This window comes from Crocuta crocuta, unplaced genomic scaffold (genome assembly GCF_008692635.1).
Source record: "Crocuta crocuta isolate KB4526 unplaced genomic scaffold, BGI_CrCroc_1.0 scaffold32, whole genome shotgun sequence".
Classification (NCBI taxonomy): domain Eukaryota; kingdom Metazoa; phylum Chordata; class Mammalia; order Carnivora; family Hyaenidae; genus Crocuta; species Crocuta crocuta.
In genome coordinates this window covers 7,787,876-7,801,830 of record NW_027529424.1, presented here as the reverse complement: position 1 = coordinate 7,801,830, position 13,955 = coordinate 7,787,876, and the positions used below count along the sequence as shown (strand labels likewise).

Sequence of the window (13,955 nt, the reverse complement as noted above, 5' to 3'; positions counted from 1 at the left end):
GGGCAGGCGGATGCCGCCCGGTGCCGGCCCTCCCTCCCATCCCAGCTCTGGGGGTCCTCATGGCGCCCCTCCCCCAGGACCCGGAGCAGACGAGGCTTGAACTATGACACAGGTGGTGGGGACCACGTCTCCGGCACCGAGATGGGCCCGGAAAACCGGCCGCGGACGGCTGTGCTCTTTACTAGCTTCGCTGGAATAACCAGGACATCCATCTGCACAGACGAGCAGGGGACACAGCCCGTGGGAGGAATATGGCCTCTGCGATGCACGTGTTCGATTTTCAACCATTTTTTTTTAATGAAAACTCATTTCCAAAGGCAAGAAAGACATCACAGCAGAAGGAAGCCCTCTCCTAAGAAAAGCCTGAATTGTCTACAACGACCAGACCTACGAGCTAAGTGCATGACCGGGGCCTGGCCCCGCGAGAGGCCCCCCGGGGGCAGAGGGTGGCCACCCGGTGGGGGCCTGGGGCCGGGGAGATGCCCAAGCGTTGGCGAAGGGCGCACAGCAGAGTGCCCAGCGCGGCCCTTCCCACAGGGGAAGCAGCGCCGTGGCCGCGTTCCTTCCCCAGCGACCTCACGACAGGCCGCGAGAGGGACAAGCCGCACCGCAGGCCGAGGGACGAGGCGCAGACTTCCGCGTCGCAGGGGGGCCTTAGTCCTCGGTTACCGTCTCTATCGCGGAGGGGGAGGGCAGGACGCAGAGGGACATGCTGCCATCGCTGCAGCGCCCCGACCCCACCCTTCACTCAGGCTGACCCGGGGCCTACCCGGCAGCAGGGGTGGGTCCCGGGGGGCCATCAACTGTCAGGAGGCCAGGCGCGTCCCCGCACACACGCCTCCGCTCAGGCTGCGGCGTCAGAGCCCCCGGACGGCCCCGGGCCGAACGCGGTCGCCGTGTCAAACGGATGGGTGGCCAGGTAGTCCTGGTACCGGCCGTCGATGAGCTCGGCCGCGCTGTTGCGGGCCAGCCAGCAGCGCACCTGCTCCTCCCCGTTGTAGATGCTCCTCTGTTTCCAGACCACGGGGACCCGGTGTCCTCTCACCTGCAGGACGTGCACGGGCCCCTCGCCGAGCCCGGAGGGCTCCTGGGTGAGCGTGGCGTCCTGGTTCAGGAACTGGCCTGCGGGCACACGAGAAACATTGGGTGGGGGTCAAGTGCAGGCCACACTGGGCTGAGGAATCTCGGTCCCGACGAGCCCCCCAGAGACCTCCCCCCGCGCCCAGGGGTGACCCGAGGCCGGGGGACACGTGCTCTCCGAGGCTGACCGCACTCCGAGGCTGCACCCTCCCAGGACACGCACACCTTCTGGTGCCTGCCACCGAGTGCATGCTGCCAGAGGGCTGCGGGCCAAGTGGGGGCACGGCCGAGGCCAAAGGAAGACCGGCCGGCGCCCTTGGCAGTCAGGCAGGACCCGGGCCATCCGGCTCAAGTGCCAGGAAACCCCGCCTTCCCACCAGGCCCTGGCGGCACTCGTGGGCAAGGGCCCTGGGAAGGGGCGGGGGCGGGGGGGGCTCTGCGCCTGAAAACCAGAGACGGTGCGGCTGCTCGGGGCCGGATGGGGCCCCACGCCCGTGCTGGGCCGCCGACTGCCCTCGGCTTGCAGCTTCCGGAGTCAGAAGCCAGACCCCGAGAGGGTGATTCCCCACGCCTGTGCCCCAACGCTGGCGGCGGGAGCCTCACTCCGGGAACCCGACCGCCACGCTCCGACCCGGCGCGAGCGGCGCCCACCTAACAGCCCGTGGCAGCTCCCAGACAGGCCTTCGCTGCTGGCGATGTAGAAGCCCAGGTGGTCCCGCTGGTAGGCGGCCGGCCTCTTGTACAGGTGAATGAGGACGACGAAGGCGACAGTGCCCTGGATGGTGACGGTGACGTTGGCGTTGGCGGACACGGACACCTGCAGCCCGCGGCTCCCCGCCTCCGCGCTCTGGTTGCAGGGGAGGACCAGCCTGTCCCCGCCGTCCAGGATGACTCTGCGCGGCGTGATCTCCAGGTACGACCGCTCCGGCTTGTTGGCCAGGATGGTGATGGTGCGGAAGTAGGTGCGCTGCTTCTTGTGGCCGCCGGGGGGCGCCGGCGCCCCGATCAGCTCTCCGTTCACAGTCACGCCTCAGAGGCAGCGGGGAGAGAGGCCAAGGTCAGCTGGCCAGCCACCTGCCAGCCCACCTCCACGCTAACATCTGACGGGACCTCCTCCCTCCGCTGGCCTTGACTTTGAATCTCCGGACCCATGAAGCCTGACTTGTGGGTACGCAGGGGCCACCCAGTCCTACTGAGCGAATGAGCCAGTGGGTGAGTGCGTGAGTGCATGAAGGCACGCCTACGTCCCCACCTTTCCTGTATCTTGGGGCGGGGGAGGTAAGGGGGTGCAGGTCAGGGTACCACAGAAGAAGGTGCGTGCGTCTGTTTGCTTTCGTCACTGGGTCTGGTTGTAGTGACAAAAGTCCTGCACAGCCCTGACGCCCACTTCCTGTCCGCTAGTTTCCGCCGATCCTGATGTGGCCCTGGGCAGTGTGCGAGAATGCGAGGGTGGACGTCTTTTCTAGTCCGAAAACTCAAGTTCCGCCCCTCCTAGGTGTGGATGCCTGGACATGTCACTTTAAAAACCTGAGCCTCTATCACCACATCTACAAAATGGGCACACGACACTGAGCAGAACCATTGTGAGGATCGCAGGAGGTCACACGTGTGTAAGATGTCGGCTGCCGTCACACTAAACTCCCTTGCTCTTTTCCTTCTTCGTCACTAACACCACGGCGGCTTTTCTAGACCTGAGCAGGGCCGTGAGCCAGCCCCTAAGGCTCCGTGCTGCCCCACTGGGCCGCTGGCGGGAGAAAGTTCCAGGTGCAGTGGCCTGGCCTGAATTACATGGTGCCTGGGGAGTGTGTAATTGGAAAGACTCAAAGACGTCCATCTAATGGACTCTTGTCTTGCTCTGCTCTGGGGATAACCTTCCTCTAAAGCTTGACCAGCGGCTCCGCAGACATTCCAGGAGGAAAGTGCCTTCCCTGGGACGGGGGGGGGAATCTCAGCCTCAAGGCTGCAGGCATCACCTTCTGGCGGTTTCCCACCATGGACGGCACGCTGAACACAGAGACGCCAGGAAGGTGGGTGGGCGCCTCCTAGGAAGGGGGGCACCCCAGGGAGGGCACAGTCAGGGAGGAAGGGGGGCACCCCGGGGAGGGCACAGTCGGGGAGGAAGGGGGGCACCCCGGGGAGGGCACAGGGAGGAAGGGGGGCACCCCGGGGAGGGCACACTCAGGCGGGAAGGGGGGCACCTCCTAGGCCCCTGTCTCACTGCTGGGCAGGAGCAAGAACAAGCTGACATTTGGTCGAAGGCCAGGAAACGTGGCGAGAACACAGGGTGGGGAGGGAGCTCGGGTCGCACATGCGCACTGGCATCGTGCGGCCTGAGAGCCGCTCACACACGGCCTCTCTCACCCGGCCCCTCCACGCGCCGACGGAGACCAGAGCCCTCTGAGCTCCGTGCTGGACGCTCACAGAGCTTAGCACGTGCGTCGTCGGGGACGGAGAGAGAGAGAGAGGGCCGTAGGGCGCCAGCCTTCCCAGCTACGGCTCTCGAGGGGGGAGGCATGAACCTCACGGCAGCCGTTCACCTACAAAACCGCTTCACCTCCGTGGTCGGCAGCAGCCTGGGGGGCTGCGAGGGGAAGTGCCGCCGTCCCCGCACTACGAGGGCCGCATGCGCCCAAGGCCACAAAACGAGTCACTTGAGAGCAGGGCCTCCGACGCCTGTCTTCCTGACACCAGCCCCACACAGTCCACTGCTGTCGACTCAGCGTCGCCGACCCTCAGGGTCCACGACGCGCCCCGTCACACGCTCGGACATCCGTGTGCAGGGCAGGACCTACCAGAATCCGCATGGTCAGAGATGAGCCTGACGATGTCCCCCGGCCGCCCGTCGATGTTGAAGCAGACGGTGAGGTTGCGCAGGGGGAAGTCCACGACGAAATGGGGGTCTCCATCCACTGCCAGACCGGCGAGAAGCAGGACAGGGAAAGACAGAAAGACATTGGCCGGGGGCCTTCCGTGAACGCAGCCCCCTCTCTTTTCTCACGCGTTATGTAGTGAGCCTGCCCTGATCCGCAGTGTCCGGGGGGGACGGGGAGCTGGGACACGCCAGCGCCATGCAGCGTGTGGGCTTTGTGACCCAGGTCCCCCACACCCAGACACGAGGCGTTCGCCGCGCCGCCGTCCAACAAAACCATTTCCCTTCTCCCCGCACCACCCGCCACGGGAAGACATGTGGTGAGAGCCCTCCCACGCCCGTGAGCGGGGCGCCCTGGCCCTGGAGGCAGATGTGCACAATCCCCACAGGACAGCGGTGACGGCCGAGCCCAGCGCACGGTGGTGACCGGAAGGCTGCAGGGTCACTGGGGGGCGACGGTGGAAACCCCTCCATCCGGGGCTCGCCGACTCAAGTGCTCCCAAATTTTTGTCCACAGAGGAGACCACGGAGTGTGGCCGGTCCCTGCTCCGTGGCCGCTGCCCTCGTGTTCACCTCTGCTGAACGGGAAGGGCCGCGCCTCGCACCGCACAGGCGAAACGGTGCCCAACGGCCTGCGTCCATTCTCGTCCCTCGTCAGACAGGAGAGGTAGCCTCTTCCTACCGTTTATGCCAAACACGTGTCTGCGAATTCCTCTCCGCTTCACGTGCACGTACACGTGTGAGACTGTGGTCAGTCTTCTCGAGGCGCAAGCGAATCCCTGTCGTTGGTGTAACTGCTAAAAAACCCTTTCTGTCCCCAGCGTGACCCAGAGGGGCCCATGGAAGAATCTGGCTGATCTCACCGCGCGGTTCCGCAAGCATCCTATGAACATATAAACGAATACGAGAACGGGGGTGAACCCCGGACGCCCCCCGGAGGTGCCAGTCCTGTCCACGCTTGTGGCCCTCTTTAGGGATGAGCAGAACTACGTGACGGTTCTTCGAGGCTTTCTTGTGCTCACGCCACATGGCTTCCACTCAGACCGCCCGAATCCTTCTACTGGGGAAGGAGAGATGTCTGAAAGTCGTCGCTCCGCACAGCGGCCAAGAGGAGAGCCCCCTCACGTCTGCAGAGCACGCGTGTGTTCGGAGGGGCGCACTCGGTCCGCCGCGGACGGCTCGCACCCCACCCGCCCGGCTCATCTCTGGAACATTCCCGGCTCGCTGGGCTTGCCCGTCCAGCACGCCGGCGGCGAGGCGATGATGAAGGCTCACAAAGGGGGACGTGTACCTTCCAAGAACACAGCCCTGCCTTTGTGCATCTGGATTTTTACTGTAACCCCAGAGAGCCGGCCAAGGGCGCCTCGTGGTATTTTTGTTTGTCTCTCCCTTCTAAAGCCAAAGATTAAAATAATAATGAATAATAACAAACAAACCCTGTTCAGGACACAGGGAACCGGGGCCAGAAGACCTCAGCCGTCTGGAACGAGGACCTTTTAACTCAGTAATGACGAACGCGCCGCCGCTCTCCATCCCTCCAGCCGCCAGGGCCGCCGCGCTCCACGGGCCGTGTCGGCCACTGTGTTTGTGTCACAGTTTAGGGGCCACCCCGTTCCTGCAGCGGCCTCACGCTGCCGCCTCCTGCTAAACGTCTGTGGGTCCCCAGGCCATGCTCCAGGCGCCGGGACCGTAACTGTGCGGGAAATGCCCGGCGCCCTGCGGGGCACACGTCTCAGCCCTCCAGGGGCACACGACCACCTTGCTTTCTTACCTGAGGTTTTGGAGACTTTAATTCTTGGGTTGTATGGTTTCTTGAGAGCAGGTCCTAGAAAGCAGAAGAAAGAGAACCACAGTGTTATTAAGGAGGATGTGGATGAGGGGAAACAGACGAGAGGTTTGGGGTGAGCGAAACACAGCTTTCAAAGGCGTTTGTGGTGATTTATTTATTTTTTCTTTAAATTTTTTAACGTTTATTCTCTCTTATTTTTTCTTTAATTTTTTTAAATGTTTATTCTTGAGAGAGAGAGAAAGAGAGAGCATGATGAGGGGGAGGGTCAGAGAGAGGGGGAGACACAGAATCAGAAGCAGGCTCTAGGCTCAGGCTGTCAGCACGGAGCCCGACATGGGGCTCGAACTCGTGGACTCTGAGATCATGACCTAAGCAGAAGTTGGACTTAACCGACTGAGCCACGCAGGCGTCCCTAGGCTTAATTATTCTTTTGTAAATAAATAATATTCTATTTAATTCTACTAAACAGACAATATTGTATTAAATTATACCTAATTCTACTATTAGATATTCTTCCTAAGCCTTCTACCTATGTCATAGGGGAAAACACTCTATCGCACGTAAGGTATAGTTACGGGGGGGGTGGGGAGTGGAGTTATCTAACCGTACAGAGTTTCAGATCGGCAAGATGGAAAAACGTTCTGGAGCTACATGAATCTACCTAACGTGACTGAACTGTACGCATAAAAATGGTTAAGATGGTAAATTTCATGTTATTTTTTACCACAATTTTAAAGTTTATAATACAAAAATGGAAAAAAAAGACATTTATAATCCATATATAATGATAATCCAAACTTTCCAACAAATTTCCAGGTCTACAGCCCTCACAGCAGATGGCGTCTAATGTTTGTAGAACACTTATTCTGTGCTGAACGCTTATATGTCTTTCCTTGACTGCCCTGCAGGGGAATCATTCATGTCTAGGTTTTACAGGCCAGGGAACAGAAGCCCAGAGAGGGTCAGAAACCTGCCCTGAGCCACACGGCCAGTTAGGAGGGTCGGTGAGCTGATCCTGCCCCCCACTCGCTCTCTCCGGGTCTGGGTGCTTCTCAGAGCATAGAGCGTGAGGGACGGATGAGCAGCATCTGCCGGCCCTGGGTTCGTGTCGGCTCCCTCTCGCGCGTGAAAACCGTGCTGCTTGGCACCAGGCCGTATCACTGAGGGTATTAACGTGCATTTGGGGGGAACGACTTCTCCTGTCCTGGTCTTGTGCGTCGCTGCGAATTTCCCCCAACAGGACGGCTTGAGACTGACAACCACAATTTTGTTTAGTCTGAGTGGTGAGCACGTGGAGGGGGAAGCGTCCGGAGACTCCACCACTTACTCCCTCACGTGTGCTCCCAGGACGACAGCAGTCACGCATCTGAGAGGAAAGTTCTCTCACCTCCCACAAAGCAAGGGCGCGTTCAAAGGAGTTAATGTCCCCCCTTGGGGACGGTGTGTTTCCTGTCCCCACGGCTAACCTCCAGGTGCCTGTGGCTTTGTGAACCGGCACGTCCAGCACGTAAAACAGCACAACCCCAAATACTTCAAAATGTCACAGGGCAGGGGCGCCTGGGTCGGTTGAGTGACCGAGCTCAGCTCATGATCCCCGGTCAGGGGATCGAGTCCCACGTCAGGCTCTGCACTGAGCGTGGAGCCTGCTTAAGATTCGCTCTTTCCTCTCTCTGCAACAGGCCCCTCTCACTCTGTCTCTAAAAATGAATTTTTAAAAAGTGTACAGGGGACTTGGACCCAGTGCTGCGTAAGTTCATCCGTGGGCTCACTGTGCGCCCTGACACCACCTCACTGGTGGCAGGCACCCGATGGCTGAGTCACCAACAGACTGACCGCACCTGGCAGCATTTCTGGACAAATGCCACCTCTTCTCTGCAGGGACGCACACTTCGCAATGATACAAACACGAGTCTACCACTTGCTGTCAGACTGGCAGGCAGGTGTCTGGTTTATACAGAGTGTGACTGGGGAAGGTGGAGGGGACGACCCAGGTGTGCGCAGTGTGACCCGGGAGGGGGTGGGGCCTGCCCAGGTGTGCGCAGTGTGACCCGGGAGGAGGAGGGGCCTGCCCAGGTGTGCGCAGTGTGACCCGGGAGGGGAAGGGGACGGCCCAGGTGTGTGTAGTGTGATCCGGGAGGAGGAGGGGCCTGCCCAGGTGTGCGCAGTGTGACCCGGGAGGGGGAGGGTACGGCCCAGGTGTGCGCAGTGTGACCCGGGAGGGGNTGGTTTATACAGAGTGTGACTGGGGAAGGTGGAGGGGACGACCCAGGTGTGCACAGTGTGACCCAGGAGGGGGTGGGGACGGCCCAGGTGTGCGCAGTGTGACCCGGGAGGGGGAGGGGACGGCTCAGGTGTGCACAGTGTGACCCGGGGGGGAGGGGCCGGCCCAGGTGTGCGCCGTGTGACCCGGGAAGGGGGGGACGGCCCAGGTGTGTGCAGTGTGACCCGGGAGGGGGGGGACGGCCCAGGTGTGCACAGTGTGACCCAGGAGGGGGTGGGGACGGCCCAGGTGTGCGCAGTGTGACCCGGGAGGGGGAGGGGCCGGCCCAGGTGTGCACAGTGTGACCCAGGAGGGGGTGGGGACGGCCCAGGTGTGCGCAGTGTGACCCGGGAGGGGGAGGGGCCGGCCCAGGTGTGCACAGTGTGACCCAGGAGGGGGTGGGGACGGCCCAGGTGTGTGCCGTGTGACCCGGGGGGGAGGAGACGGCCCAGGTGTGCCCAGACTGTGACCCGGGAAACCGGGGCCGACGGCCCAGCTGACACGACCCGTGGAGGGCTGGTCGCGNTCCACGCGCAGCCGCTCCGCGCGCCGCGCCAGCTGCCCCGCGACGACGATCTCCGAGCCGTTGAAGTAGTTGGGGAACAGCGTCCCGGTGACGCGCTCCACGGCGGCGGGGGGGTAGTCGACGCGGATGTGGGACAGCAGAGGGGTCCGGATCTCGTCGTAGAACCTGCGGAAGGCCGGGGTCAGGGCCGCCGGGGCTGCGACCGGGCGGTGGGGGGGCGGGGCGGGGCGCACGGGGTCGGCTTCTCCCCGCCCTCAGCACAGCCCTCCCCACGGGCGCTTCCGGCAGGAGGAGGCTGCTTGAACCCCGCTGGTGACAGAGAACTCACTCTCAGTAGGCTTCCCACCTCTTGACGGCTCTGACAAGGTGAAGGAGCCCCGGGAGTGGATCTCGGCCTTCCTTCCAGAAGCTTCCACCCGTCCATGTCTATACCACCTTTCTTCCTGCAGCTTCCACCCGCCCGTGCCCGTACCACCTTCGTTCCAGAAGCTTCCACCCGCCCGTGCCCGTACCACCTTCCTTCCAGAAGCTTCCACCCACCCGTGCCCGTACCACCTTCCTTCCTGCAGCTTCCACCTGCCCGTGCCCGTACCACTGCCGCAGCAGCACTGCACGCATGATATACCTCGCCTTCCACACTCACATGCTTGAAAAACACGCCCCAAGTGTGTGGCTGCCTTGTGATCCCGTCCCTGTGACCTCACCTGTGCCCTGGCTTCAGGACTGTCCTCGATAGGATCCGATCTCCAGAATCCCCAGAGGAGGGACCTCAGGGCACCCTCCCTCTTACACACCTGCGCTTCGCAAAGGGTCCTTAAAACCTGTTCCGGAGAACCGAACACAGATTCCGGACGCACTGTAACCAGCCGCCCTCTCCAGGACAAATCTCACCTTGACGCTGGCACTAAGCTGGGGTGTAAGGGATGCCGCATTCGCTTGCCTTAGCTTTTCTCCTGGTTGTTACGCGGCTACATTTTGCTGAGTGAGGGGACAATCAACCCCCCTCTCAGCCGCTGCCCTGCTGTGTCCTGGGAGTGCGCCTTCCCCTCTCTGAACCTGAGCTGCTCCCTCTCCACGGCTGCAGTGTTGAAGCAACTGCTTTGGAAGACCAGCTGTCCCCTGCAGCCCATTCTCCCTTTCTCCCCAACTGAGTCTAAGCATCCAGCTGTGAACGACATCTGTCAGCCTCTCCTGCGGCCAAACACGGCCACATCCTCACCAACGGAATAAGCGTAGCAGTGATAAGCACAGCCTGTGGCGCCTGCTGGAAACAAGGCTTGCTCTGGCTTTCTTCCCTCCCCCTCTTTGGGGCTAAAACATGGAAGTGATAGCGACCTAGTTTGGGGCTTGCATTAAAGATGACACGCGACGGGGGGGGGGCACAGGAACCATAAGCCTGAGCACCTGACGCACACTAGCGAGCGTGCAATACCCGGCACGGTCTTCTCATTCAGTCCTGTCCACCGGCCGTACCCCTCATCTCGCAGGCGAGGAAACAGGGCGCAGGCTGGCCGGATCTTGCCTGAAGTCACAAGCAGGGCCAGTCCGAACCCAGATTGACCTGGTTTAAAAGCCCCTTACGACGTCTCCCACCTTGATGAGTCCCGACCACACGGCCCCGCACCCCGTCCCGAGAGCCCGAGTCCCACGGACCCGATGAGCTGCGAGCCCGCGTCGTCGTCTTCCAGCACGTGCCGCGTGAGGCCGCAGTTCTCCAGCGACAGCTTCTCCAGCAGCCTGATGTCCACGTCGTTCCCGATGCCGATGGTGAAGATGCAGATGTGGCCCCGGGCGGCCTCCCTGGTGTTGTTGAGAATCTTGAGGGTGTGGGTCTCCCCGACGGTGGGTTTCCCATCCGTCAGGAAGATGATGAGGGACACACTGCGATCTCCCACGTCGTTGCGGGCCACGTAGTCATTGAGCAGCCTGATGGCCCTCTGCAGCGCCCCGTTGATGTCCGTGCCTGGGGAGCAAGCAGACAGGCCGGCTCGAGCCCCCCAGTGCGGGCCTCCTTCACCTGCACGCACGGTCGGGGTGGGGTGTGTGTCCCCCCCCCCCACGTTCAGGCGCTGGCAGGAGGATGTGCGTAGGGGAGAGGCCACCTGCACCGATGGGTGATGCCAGGGTGCCAGCCCATCTGGACACTCGGCAAGTGCTTGCTGGATGAAAGGAGACGGCCCAGGGCTATCCACCGTATAGAACTTCTCCCGAACGCACACTGGAGAAGGGACCTTGGCTCGCACTCCTCAATACCTTAGCATCGATGACTCCCACTCCTTTTCTGGGAAAGCTCTGCAAAGGGCAGGAGGGGGGGGTGGGTGCCGGAATGTGCAGGGAGGGCGAGTCCCAGAGGGAAAGAAAGGGCAGCGAGGGAAGGCCTCTGCTGCCTCTCCTCTCTCTGCTTCCTGCCCCTTCGGGGTACCTCTGCCCGTCAGACCGCCACGAGGCAGAGGCTTTAAGGTTCACACGTCCGGACCCCGCCTCTGCCCCGGCATTTTCCCTTCAGACGGCCAGTCACTCTGGCGAACGTGAGGGATGGTGTCTGTGGCAGGTGCCGGAAAGGTACGTGCTTGGTGGATGGAGAGACGGGTGGCTGGCCGGTGGAGGGGGACACGGCCGCAACATGAGCTTTTTGGATTAGCTGTGGATTTCATTCAGTGGCTACTATCTCCAACCACCCATTAAGACTGAGAGCCAACACCTATCTCTGTCACCTGACTCCAGTGGGTTTTTTTTTCTTTTAAATGCTTATTTTTGTTGAGAGACAGAGAACACAAGGAGGGGAGGGGCAGAGAGAGAGGGAGACACAGAATCCGAAGCAGGCTCCAGGCTCTGAGCTGTCAGCACAGAGCCAGACGCAGGGCTGGAACTCACGAACCGTGAGATCATGACCTGAGCTGATGTCAGATGCTTAACTGACTGAGCCGCCTGGGCGCCACCAGTAGGTTTGTTTTTTTCTTAATGACTTCATTGAGATGAAATTTACATACCAAAAGTGCTACCTGCTTTTGGTACACAATTATTTTTAGTAAATGTACAAAGCGGTGTACCCATCCTCACCACATCAGTCACCCTGACCGGAGTGATTTTTATCTACCTGCAAAATGTACCATGTTTCAGTGAACCAGATAATTTTCCCCCATTGCATCACAGTCTCCAGAATTCTTGGCTAAAAAGAAAAAAAGACCTGTCCACGTCCATGTAAACACACTGATAATTCTAAGATGCACGCAGTCTGACGTAAGGGGAAGTGATGGCTGAAACATATTTACCATTTCATCTCACTCATTAACGTGCCTTTCTGGCTGCACAGCCTCGTTTCACCTCACCTCTGGATGCATTGGCCTGGACGAAAAGGCTGGTGTTTTGTTTCTCTTTAATCCAGAACCCGGCAATGGTGCCCAATCTTTTATTCCACCTTAAGGCCCAGGAGCCCAGGCAAAGGGAAGCACTCGGGTTTCCCAATGCCAGCCCCCAGCACAGCAGGGCCTGAAGCAAACCTGTGCTAAGATGGGGGGCATCTCCCCCACAGGTAAGAACAGGGAGGCTCCCTCCACCAGACGACCCCCACAGAGCTGCCCCAGCCCTCCCCCTGAGGGCCCACCCAGGTCATCAGAGGACCCACATGCACCAGCAACAGGGGCTACGTGGGTGAAAACGGTCACATTTGATGCTGAAAGAGTCCCACGTGCCGGCCACTGTCCTCAGCACTTCAGATATTTTAACTGATTTCATCCTGATCACAACCTCGTTACCATCCCCGTTTCAGAGGAGGACACTCAGGTCCAGACACAGTAAATGGCTTGTACGTGGCAGGGCCGGCTTCAGAACCGATGTCCCCGACCCTGACATCCCCGCTTCCGTGAGAGAAACAGACTGCTTTTCTGTTCATCTCTAGAGGTTTGGGTGATGATACGCGGAGAAAAAATAGAGGATGGCAATAAGGTTTCTAAGGTGCGAACTCCAGAAGGACCCAGTACACGTCGGCTGCTTCCTGACGCTCTGTCCCCACCCCCTCTGCCAACACACACCACACACACACACACACACACACACACACCGTTCTAATAGTGAGTAGCGCCCCTGAAATACATTCGATTGAACAAATAGTCCTCGAGCACGAGTGTAGGGCAGGGGCTGCACTGGGAGCCATAACAGCTGAAGGTGTCTTCCCTCCGGGGTGTGACTGAGGTTTCGTCAGCTCCCTGCCGTATTATTGAATCCGGTCTTTTCCCTCTCCGCCAACCAGCCAAGCGGTCCCCACGCCCCCTGTTGCGGAGGCTGGTAACAAGTCAGCTCTATCCGAGTGAGATCAAGCCCTAACCAAAGTTTGTTTGGGAAGTCAGAGCTTGGTCTTGGACGGAAAATAATACACATACGAGAGGCGAAAGCTGTCAGAGGAAAACTGAACTTTGTTCCCCGATAACTAAAATAGAATTAACTGAGACAATCACCCCAGGAGAAGGTGTCTCCACAAAGGCCCTTTTCAGGAAGCAGGGAGGGAGTCGGGATGAGTTTTCCCAGGCTCCCTGACACTGGGCACCTGCCCTGTGCGCCCTGGGCTAGGGACACAGAGGCCAGCGGGAGGGAGTCCCAGGCCCCGAGTCCCAGGCACGGGCGCCTCGCACGGTTGGGTAGCGTCCTGTCCTGATTCTCTCCTCTCCTTCGGGTCCCGTATGACCGTTTCCGCCCTAGCACTCTTGCCTGAGCACCGTGCCCGAGCCAAGCGTGCAGAGCCTCAGAGCTCATCACGCCCTCCACGCACAGCGTGTCCCGGGCCACCTCAGCTCCACGCGCTTCTCGTTGGCACAGACTGGCAACGGCGCGGTCCGTCTCCTTCTGCCTAAGGTGCTAACGTTCAGGCACACGAAACACGGAAACATTTCTTTACGTCTGATTCCCCCCCAAGAGCAATGTACAAAAACAGCTTCATTGTTCGGATCCATGAGATAAACCAGGAGAGGCTCCAAAACCTATCAAGTATTTCCCCCGCTAGCCTACCTGACCATCTACTCCGGGCCTGGAAGACGAGAATTTACAGACTTGGTGTTCGGAGAAACTTAAGCTTCTGGGAAAGCTCTCGCCTTTATCTCCTTTCCTGTGATCGGCTTCGCCTTTCAAATCCTCATGTCTTGGCAGCAGACTAGCTACTCACTTATTATCACGTTGAAGCCAGTGGGAAAACAAGGACTCGCATTTACCTCCGCTGGGCGACATGTGGTGGATATAGACTTTGCCGTCTCTGACGTTGTCGGGAGTAACTGACACCAGATGGTCCTGCCACACTTTGATGCGGTTGGAAAAGCCGATGATGTTGAAGTGATCCTGGGGCCGGAGGTCATGGAGAATCGTGAACAGGGCATCCTTGGTCTGAACAAACAGAAGCGAAACCAGTCACACATCTGACTGCCTAGTCCTTGCGTCTCCTGGC

The 13,955-nt window shown here is 60.0% G+C and overlaps 1 protein-coding gene across 1 annotated transcript in view; it reads right to left on the bottom strand.

Moving 5' to 3' along the window:
* Nucleotides 1-272: 272 nt before the first annotated feature.
* Nucleotides 273-13,955, bottom strand: part of ITIH5 (inter-alpha-trypsin inhibitor heavy chain 5) — a 77,868-nt gene continuing 64,185 nt past the window's right edge. The window contains exons 8-14 of the mRNA XM_077758408.1: nt 13,726-13,894; nt 10,178-10,487; nt 8,500-8,689; nt 5,721-5,868; nt 3,873-3,989; nt 1,732-2,109; nt 273-1,122 (exon numbers count right to left, since the gene is read on the bottom strand). Coding sequence (XP_077614534.1) covers nt 845-1,122; nt 1,732-2,109; nt 3,873-3,989; nt 5,721-5,868; nt 8,500-8,689; nt 10,178-10,487; nt 13,726-13,894 — 1,590 coding nt within the window. The 3' untranslated portion in view covers nt 273-844. The remainder of the gene's footprint in view (nt 1,123-1,731; nt 2,110-3,872; nt 3,990-5,720; nt 5,869-8,499; nt 8,690-10,177; nt 10,488-13,725; nt 13,895-13,955) is intronic.